General features: G+C 45.6%; 1 protein-coding gene across 1 annotated transcript in view; it reads right to left on the bottom strand.

Annotated features, from left to right (window-relative positions):
- Positions 1-5,084: 5,084 nt before the first annotated feature.
- Positions 5,085-9,754, bottom strand: part of dchs2 (dachsous cadherin-related 2) — a 28,185-nt gene continuing 23,515 nt past the window's right edge. Inside the window, exon 21 of the mRNA XM_062530823.1 lies at positions 5,085-8,962. Coding sequence (XP_062386807.1) covers positions 6,360-8,962 — 2,603 coding nt within the window. The 3' untranslated portion in view covers positions 5,085-6,359. The remainder of the gene's footprint in view (positions 8,963-9,754) is intronic.

The following is a 9,754-nucleotide window of genomic DNA, read 5'->3' as shown; positions in this document are numbered from 1 at the left end:
TTGTCCAGTAGCGCTGAGAGACAGAGGACAGATTACTGCCCAAGCAGTGAAATCTAGAGCGGCTCTGTCATTTATCTGCCTTTAATGCCTTTGACCACTTTGAAATGGAACACAGATGTGACATTTGTTGAGAGCGAGGGCCTTCCTTCCGTGGTCCATTGTTCTACCTTCTCCCAAGCTAAGCTCTCTGCTCTCTGAAAACACTGGGTTCAGGTCTGTGGACCTCCCAGCTCTCATCATCCGCTACACTGGCGTGGTTAGACTGTATTTCTTCTCATTGTGCATGGTTTCTAGTGTGTAATGAAATTTGGATAATTTTAGTCTTATCCCAAATGCAAGAGGGTAATGCATATCGTGGAAGGATGGCTGAGCAGAGCTTTCTTAAACATTTTCTCATGCTCTGGCTGGCTCTCATGCAGCACTCAGACTAGTCTACAGTACTCACAAAACAAAACAAAACAAAACCCTTTGCAAGAAGCCTGCGCTGTTACTGTTTATTTTATATGGTCTGTAATGTTCATGTTTGGGCATATTTATTTTTCAAATCGTGACATAAGAGGTGCACTCATGCCACCCATTGATCTCTCACTGAAGACAGGCCAACCCCTATATGCCGCCCAAAAAATGAATCGGGCCAATCTCTTTAACAAGAGCTAGTGGATGAACTCACACTTTGGGAATTATTTTACAACATTCCCTTAGAGTGAAAAGGTAATAAACATGCCTTACTGGGAGGCGAGTTGCTACAATATATGCCTTGAAATGTGATCAATACAGTTTGTTTCTTACTTCCAAGTTGTTTTGTTTGTAGTTGTTTATTTGCTCTTAAACTCTAGGTAACCTTCCAACAGTTTCACTTCAAATGATACTCTAAACCAAAACCAACCTGAGCCCAGGCTTATCCAATTAGACCAAATTCAATTTTCGGTTTCTTGGTCATTCTGTGCATAGTTTGGCAAAAAAGGATGCTTTTCTTTACAAAAGATGTGTAAGTAGATAATGGAGAGACAATTGTGCGGATCTGAGGAGAAATAATTCCCATATGCAGCTCTAGAGCTCTCCAGTTCTGCAAGACACGTCTTAGGAACGTCCAGCACCCAATAAAAACATCTTTACATTCATGAGGTTTTTTGCAATTGAAGATATTTAACTGAACACTTGGCTGACGCTTACTAGAAGGGTCTAAAACAGATTTTTTTCTCTGGATGGAATAAATACTACACTGCATACTGTAGGACATACAGTATAATGGTTTTGGAAACCTGAAGTATTTCACACACATCTATCAGTTGTTTTTTTTTACTTCCTTCTAATACTTTGTAATGGATGGTAACATCTATTGCAATCAGTCGTCTCGATTCTCTACAACACAAGGATTTAATGTTTTAATCTAAATGTCGGCCTGTATGGATGTTTGTGTGCAGAGCAGCTGTGAGGAGACACCCAGATACATGTAACATTTTTCCCCTTGTCCTGCTGGCTTTCCAAGTACATTTTTACAGCGACTGACTCACCCTTTAACCTTGAGTCATATCTCTTCCTCTCTCTCTGTCTCTCTCTCTCTCTGTGTGTCACACACACACACACACACACACACACACACACACACACACACACACACACACACACACACACACACACACACACACACACACACACACACACACACACACACACACACACACACACACACACACACACACACACTATGGACCTCCAAGACAGAAAAAAGATAGCTCAAAATAGTTAAATCCTGACAGATTGTTCTATGGAAATGAAATGCCATTTTGTTTAAGGCAACACTCCAAAAGGTCCATGTGTTCTTTAAGAAGTAGCCAGTGGAAGTCATATTTCCTCATTAGAGTGTTTCTCTGTATCCTCCCTTGCGCCCGCCATGACAATGTTTCCTTGCCAGTCTAGTGAGATAAGGCACTTTTAATCATTTGTGGCCTTATCTGGTAAAATAGAGTTTAAGTTGATTTAAATTAAATTAGTTTCTGGATATGGTGGGTTATTCCCAAAATAAAAGATGATGTTTTTTAAAATGTCGTTCCCACAAAAGGCAATATTTACTTTTCTTTCTAGCTCTACACTGATGTGATGTGAGAATGTAAGAAGACACCATTTCTCAAATGAGAAAGATTGTGCCCATAAGGCATGTAACAGACTAAACTCCCCACACATACACAACATTAATCAGCACAAAATGTGATAAAACTAGATGTGCCACGGACCTGGACATTCTTGGAGGCTCCCCCCATGCCAAGGACTGTGTCTCAGCTGGGCTGATTGTAGGCGCAGGTGCAAGGACTTGGAGAGACCCCGCCAGAGAGAGAGCAGCTAAGAGGAGAGGAGTAGGACACATGGGGTGAGTGGAGGGAGGCTGTGAGAGAGAACACTGTAGACAGCGCCAGTGTGCCTGAAGAGCTGCCGCTGGAGAGAGAGAGCTGGGAGGACCGTGGCTATAGGAGATAAGGGGAAGAGCTGCCGCTGGAGAGAGACTAGAGAGCTGGGAGGACCGTGGCTATAGGAGATAAGGGGACGTTCATGAAGAGAATGAGTCAGATGAGCAGTAACCACAAGTTAGTCCAGCAGGGGAATAGAAGCCCTTTTGGGAATAAAATGACATGTGTCTGCCCATAACTTGGAAAAAGTTTGGACAATTTGGACAAGTAAATATCATTCTCCCTTTATCAAACATCTCCATCCATTCTCCTTCAGAACTGTCTCTCTTCTTATGCATTAGGAATTGGCCTGATATACAGTATTCCTGCCCTAACAGATTTTTGAATGCCTTGTGACTTCTCTTGCACAATTTTTGTCCAGCAAAGAGCACTGCAGCAAGTTAAACATCTTTAGATGTCTGAACATCCCAGAAGAGTTGAGGTGGGCAAAATATTTCATTTGAATCATCCTTTCATCCCTCTTCTCAGACCAAAACCAATAAGCCCATCTACACTGTCTGTGTGCATAATAGGCCTACACACAGCACACACAAGCCTGTTGAGATTTATTGGCTGACTTAGCGAGCGTACACCTCTATCAGGTTAAGCATGATAATGAATAGCCAAACGTTAGCATCCTAAATAAGGAGGCCCGATAAGAGATGAGAATACCTCCTCTAGATGCTCTCCCGGATCAACACCAGACTGAGTGGAGCCTTACTTAATGTGCATGCCACTTGAACAAAAGCATTTATCATGAAACCTTCTGACATGTGTCCATAACTGGTGCTTTTTAACATCCCATGCAAGCCCTGGAATTGTTTTAAGAAATGAGAAACAACCATAATATAATTGAAAAGGCATCATTCTTGTCACAATGGTGCTTCTAACACAAATCCCCTTTGTCAATATCATCTCTGAAAAACAATGCAATAATAAAATATTTGCGAGCAATTGAACCACATGATGGCTTACTGTAGGGTTGATGGAGTAGATGAGTCTGAGCACGAGCTCGCTCGAGGAAGTGGCACATGAACAGCGCCACAACTCCTCTCTTCATGGCCATCTCTAATGTGACCTCTGTGTCCATCAACACTACTGAAAAGCACCATTCATCAACACATTCACATGTTTGGAAGGCAGATAGTCAAGGCATTGTTGAACATTTTTTTCAGTTTGGGAGCACAACTCTGAGGTCTTTAAATGAGCATTAATGTGATATTAGAAAATACAGGTCCACTCTGAAAAACTTAAAGGCTGATGGATTGAGGGAAAAGTGTCCTGGAAACAATCACAAAACAGTGGCTCCCAGAGAACAGCCTGTTGCCAGTATAGACACTTGCACAGGCCCCGTGCACCTTAAAAGGCAGCGTAAGCTACACTGATGTGTTCACTTGACACTTGCATCACTGCAGTTTTACAGGGCAAGCCAAGTCCTTTAAAGCCAGTGCAACAGCTGTCTGCAAGGACAAGATGAGGTGTTATGGCAGACATTTTAAAACACACTGACCAATGTGTCATCCAAACGGTGTCATATCCTTTTACATTTATATATATATATATATATATATATATATATATATGTATTACTGCTTTGTAATATTTCCGCTCATTCTCTGCTACAATGCTTAAAGCAGTTGTGACCAAGACAGGGGATTTAAAACAGCTCCTCAACAGAGGCAAATGATTTTCAGAGTCCTCGCAAGACCTCATGTTGATATAGCTGGCTCTGTGATGGCTAATACAGAGTACAGGGAATTCTTCTCTAATCCCCTTCGCAATGGTCAGGAATGGTCAGGACTGTGACAAAATGAATGATTCTTGTCTGTAAAACGCAAAAAAGCTGCAGACCATGCCCCGCTATCTATCTACACTATAGCATCACTCGGGGGAAACTTGCTCAACATTTTAGCTCTATACCACAGTGTGTGTGTATGGGATAGTGGTGGTGGTGGTGTGTGTGTGTGTGTGTGTGTGTGTGTGGTGGTGGTGGGACATTCTTCTTCACTCTACAATTTGTAGCAGATTGGCGAATGATTTTAGTGATTGATTGGTATCAGGCCTCCATTAAAGTTGCTTTAAAGGGCAGCACCACAAAGGGGTCCATGCTGTGTGGGAGAGGGGATTTAAACAGAACAAGGGTTCATGTAACATTTTTTACTGAGTCATTTTCCAAAGACAGATTAAAGACAAAGTTTCTACTAAATGAAAAAAGCCTGCTGATAACCAGGTACAGGCACAGCCTCTAATTATCAGGGGTGTGGAACTGTTGGAGTTGTCATGACTACTCTGATGGTTGTGACTCTGTCAGCAACTCATCAAAGAAATCATTTGTTTAAAGAGGCTATAAAGGTCATATGTGCAACGTTATTTCAATTTTGACAAAGGCTAAACACAATCTAGGCGTTTCTCTTACAAGCATCACAATTTTCGATTTTTATAGCCTGAATCTAACACCCCATAGCAATTTCATTCCAATGACTGAAGCCATAAAGCTGTAAAGCATAATCACGGATCAGTGAAACTTAATATTAGATAATAGAACCAAATTTGGAGCAGCTGCCTACACATCAACAACATGGTTTTCGTAGTGGTTAAAAGACCTTTGTGAGGAAAAAACAACCAAACTAAGATCACCCATTTATTATCATAATTATATGTCCAACACATTAACCATAATTCATCCCATCATCAGTTAGGGATTAGTAAAGTAACAAAACATTTATCAAACTGACATTAGCATTAACAAAATAAAATCACTCAAGTCAGTGTATAATAACTCACTGTACAATAAAGTGCTGTTTAAAAAACAAAACAAACAAAATCCATCTCACAGTACGGATTTGCAAAACTGATTAATCTGACTCTACGAGAGGCAGGATTTCAAAAACAAGGGACATCTTTTTTTAGAGTGAGACATCTGTTTACAACATATCGGAGCACATGTACAATGTTTAATTTGTTCATTATTTCTAGTTAATCAAGCAAGGAGGGGAAGATACAAAAATCTTTTTTTCTGTGGATTTCTTTGGTAGCTGGTAGCCACAACAAGGTTCTAAACGTCAAGCATTGCTCTCTAGACACAAATAAACCCTTATTGATTTTAGCTTGCATAGTGTTTCTTCATGAATGATTTTTATACATTTTTGAAGTATCAGAAAATATTATTAACATCCTCTGCATCAGTGGACATTAATATTTTTGAAAAACGTATCTGTACACCAATATCAATGTGTCTCAACTGTGGCAAGGACATGAGACTGTAGAATCCTTGAAACTGAAATAAATGTAATACTGTCTACAGATGGCTCTTCACACACATCTCATGCAAGGCGATTTCCCTTGAGATAACGCACCACACAGCACAATATCGGCCAAATATCCATCTGATCTCATTATGCAAGAGAGTGTTGAAATGATTAGGCCCCCATTGACAGACGAATGAATGAGAGTGTTTGGTACTGTAGATCAAATCTCTACACTGGAACGGCCATCAAAGACAGAGGAAGCTGGCCTTAATGTTTGGGCTTAGTTGCAAAACTAGTCTATTGGGTTCATGTGATGTTCAGCTGGATTCTTTAATGATAGATCTGATCAGAGACACAATAGACATCATTTGGCAGCACTGACCTCCTATGACCACAGTCACAAAGCATGCCCTAGTAAAGCACACTGGTGCAGAAAACTTCCATTTCATACAAAACAAACTGTAGCGATTTCACAGACTCCTTGGACCTCTGAAATTTAGGACATCATCTGGTCCGATATGAACATCAAACATACTTCATATTTTTCGAGATATGGCTTCACCATTGAAAATCAAAGTGACAATCCAGACAGAGACATTTCAGTGTTTTTCAGATGAAGTCACCTCCATTTTAGAGAGAAACTGCCATGTGGCCTACTCCCAGAGAGCTAGACCTGTATTTCCCCGTCACAGATGTAGCTCCCAGGAAGGGTGGTGTTCTTGGTGCGCACCCCCAGCCCCGTCTCGGAGACCACTGGGGACGCGTTGGGTGTCCTCATGGTGAGCAGGGACAGAGAGGGGGAGAAGCTGGGCGTCATCGCTGAGGGTGTCAGTCCTGTGTTACGACCCAGCGGAGAGTAGGCATATTTGGGGTAAGACGGTCGCCTGCCCAGGGTTGGCATTTTAGCGGGCATCCGCGGCGGAACGGCCCGTATGCCCGGCTGTGCCACCGCAGTGATGAGCGGCGGCGGGCGCATCAGACTGGCCAGCTCCGACGCCGAGCTGTGTCCAGCGGCCTCCTCGTCGGGCAGCGAGCCGATGTCGGTGAAGACGGACGCCAGCGGCTGGAAGCGGGGCTCCCAGTTGAGCAGGTAGTCCCAGCTGTAGCTCCCCCGGAGCTGCTCCTCGGGGCAGATCAGCGAGGCCAGCGACCCCCCCACCGACGCCTGGCCGTCCGTCAGAGGCGCGTAGCTCCTCATGGTGTCCTCCACGTCCCGGACGTTCAGCACGCGCGGCAGCATGCCCTCGCCGCCTCCCTCCTCCTTGAAGTTGTGCAGGCTCTCGGCGCTGGCCATGCCCGCCCCCAGGCCCCCCGCAAACGACGCGCTGCCCGGGGGCTCCCTCTCCTCGGAGTGGCAGGACAGCTGGTCTAAGTCCCTGGCCAGACCCGAGTCTAGCACCTGGGACTCCTGCTCGCTGAGGGCCGAGCCAGACCTCTTGAGGCACTGGTACTCGTTGATCATCTTGATCTCCTGGTCCTCCGCGGTCTCGCCCTCCGCCGAGCCCCGTAGACTCCTGTCCGACCTCTGCAAGGGCCGAGAGATGTCCAGCTTGGCGCGCATTTGTCCTCGCATCTCGTGCAGGTTGATGCCGTTTTGATGCTGCGAGCCGCCCTTCCGTCCGAACGTGCCGGTGCCGTGGTTCAAGTTGGCGGCGATGGAGGCGGCTTTCTTGAGCGCGGCCTCCTTGGTCTTGTAGCGCAGCACCAGGGCCACGAAGCAGATCAGCAGCAGGAGGAAGATGGTCAGAGCGGCGCTGAGGCTGACCGTCTGGACGCTCAGAGACATCCCGGTGAGGGCCTCCGCCGAGTTGGAGATGTTCACGACGACCGCGCAGGAACTCAACTTGGAGTCAAACTTGAGACTGCCGGCCAGCACCCGCAGCTCCACCATGCCGTCTGTGGCAGAGCTCCCTCTTCTCCTGTACACCGGACCCGAGATGAACACGGCGCCTGTTGTTCTATTCACGCCGAAGAACGGAGACGCCTCTGCTAGGGAGTACAAGATCACTCCGTCTACGCCTCCGTCGTGGTCCATGGCCGTGACGTGGCCCAGCGTGTGACCCGGTCGAGAGTTCTCGGGCAAAAGGAAGCGGTACACCTCCTGCGTGAACACCGGACTGAACTCGTCCACACCTTCCACGTCTACCTGCACCCTGACGGTGGCCACCTGATCGCCTCTATCTCTGGCCTCCACCACAAAACAGTAGTCGCTCTCGCGCTCGTAATCGAACGTCTGTCTGGTGTGAATGTCCCCCGTCAGAGGGTCAATGGCGAAGGCCTCCTTCCTGTCCGGGTTCCCACTGCCATAGTCCATGAAGCAGGAGGATAAGATGGAGTAGATGACCCTCCCAAATGGGCCGGCGTCCTGATCGATGGCATGGACCATGCACACTGGCGTGAACGCGGGCTGGTTCTCTAGCACCGAGCAGTTCACAGTGGGATGGGTGAAGTATGGGGAATTGTCATTCTCGTCCTGCACAGCAATGAAGATGACTGCAAAAGAAACCCTTCTGTTGCCCTGTGCTTCTCCGTCCGATGCCTGTATGGTCAAGGTATATTGGGACTCTTCCTCATAGTCCAACGTATGGTTGATCTCGAGCACCCCAGTCAAGGAATCTAGCCTCAAATGGCCTTTACTATTTCCAGAGATAATGTCATACTGGACCATCCCATTAAGCCCCTGATCAGGATCAAGAGCTGCCACCTGAACAAGAAAAGTGCCAGGTGGGCTGTTCTCACGGACCTGGGCGTGGTACTCGGAGCTACCGAAAGCAGGTGCGTGGTCGTTTACATCGAGCACGGTCACAGAGACGGTGGCCGAGCTGTTGAGTGAAGGCACCCCCCTGTCAGACACGGTCACGGTCAGAGAGTAAGCCTCCGTGGTCTCACGGTCAAGCGAGTCACAAAGGACCAACTGAGCCACAGTCCTCGGCTGATCTTCCACATGAACCGTGATGACCTCCAGGCAAAAGTGCCTCTCTTCGTTACCTCCAGTGATGGCGTAGTCAAGGAAGGCGTTCTCTTCCGAATAGTCCTCATCTTCTGCTGTCAGGGTCAAGAGGGTGCTGCCCAAGGGCGTGTCCTCATGTGAGGTCACCTGATAGGTGTTTTGCAGGAAGTAAGGGGCGTGGTCATTGGCATCCAGCACCTGTATATCCACAGAGGTCACACTAGAAAGGGAGGGGTCTCCACTGTCCCGAGCCTCAACTAGGAGCTGGATCATGTTGCCATCAGAAACATACTTCAAAGGTTTGTTTGTGAACACAGAGCCTAGAAGACAGAGACAAAAAAGACAAAAATATTACATTTCTAATCATATCTATCAAGTTCATTTGTGCTATAGTTTATTTACAAACTCACATTTCAATACATATTTACGGCTTAAAAAATGAAACTGGGAGGTCCTATAAAGGTAGTAATTTTCCATGTTGTTCAGATCAGCATCCATCATGGGGAAGTGAACACTCTATATGGAGTTTGGATCTCAGCCTTTCAGTATTGTATTTCATTAGGGAACACATAATTCATAAGTGACAGACGTAAAACCATTTTGGTATGTGCTAATTGAACAGAGCAAGACGATGTCTAATTGCAGATTTAACTTTGACATAGACACAAGATTGTTGAGAGCTCAGTCCTCTGGCTGATTCGAGTCCAAGTTTCACTTCCCATTTGTCACTTTAACACAAAACATGGCGTGCCCATTTTTTCAGCTATTTGGCTTTGGCCCTCAAACAAACAGATGTTGCAAATCAAGCTTAAATGAGGAAAATGGCCGACAGCTTTCTATGCCCTGGACCCAAGACTTTGTTCTGTCGGCCTCAATCCATCTTGTACTGTCTTCGAAGAGATGTTTGCGTTACAGAAAAAATATCTATATATTTTTTTTTTAATAAAAGACAGATAACCAAAGATATCACTCCACAACAGATCTTTTGCTATCAGTTTCAATTCATCACCTCCACTTACAATCCCTCATCAACAGCTTGCTCTCTGGACTGAGGAAGCCTTCAGATACATCAATTCATGAAGCGAAAGAAACAAAGGCAGTCACAAACCCCA

Source organism: Sardina pilchardus, chromosome 2 (genome assembly GCF_963854185.1).
Source record: "Sardina pilchardus chromosome 2, fSarPil1.1, whole genome shotgun sequence".
Lineage (NCBI taxonomy): Eukaryota > Metazoa > Chordata > Actinopteri > Clupeiformes > Clupeidae > Sardina > Sardina pilchardus.
This window is presented reverse-complemented; position numbering and strand designations above follow the sequence as displayed.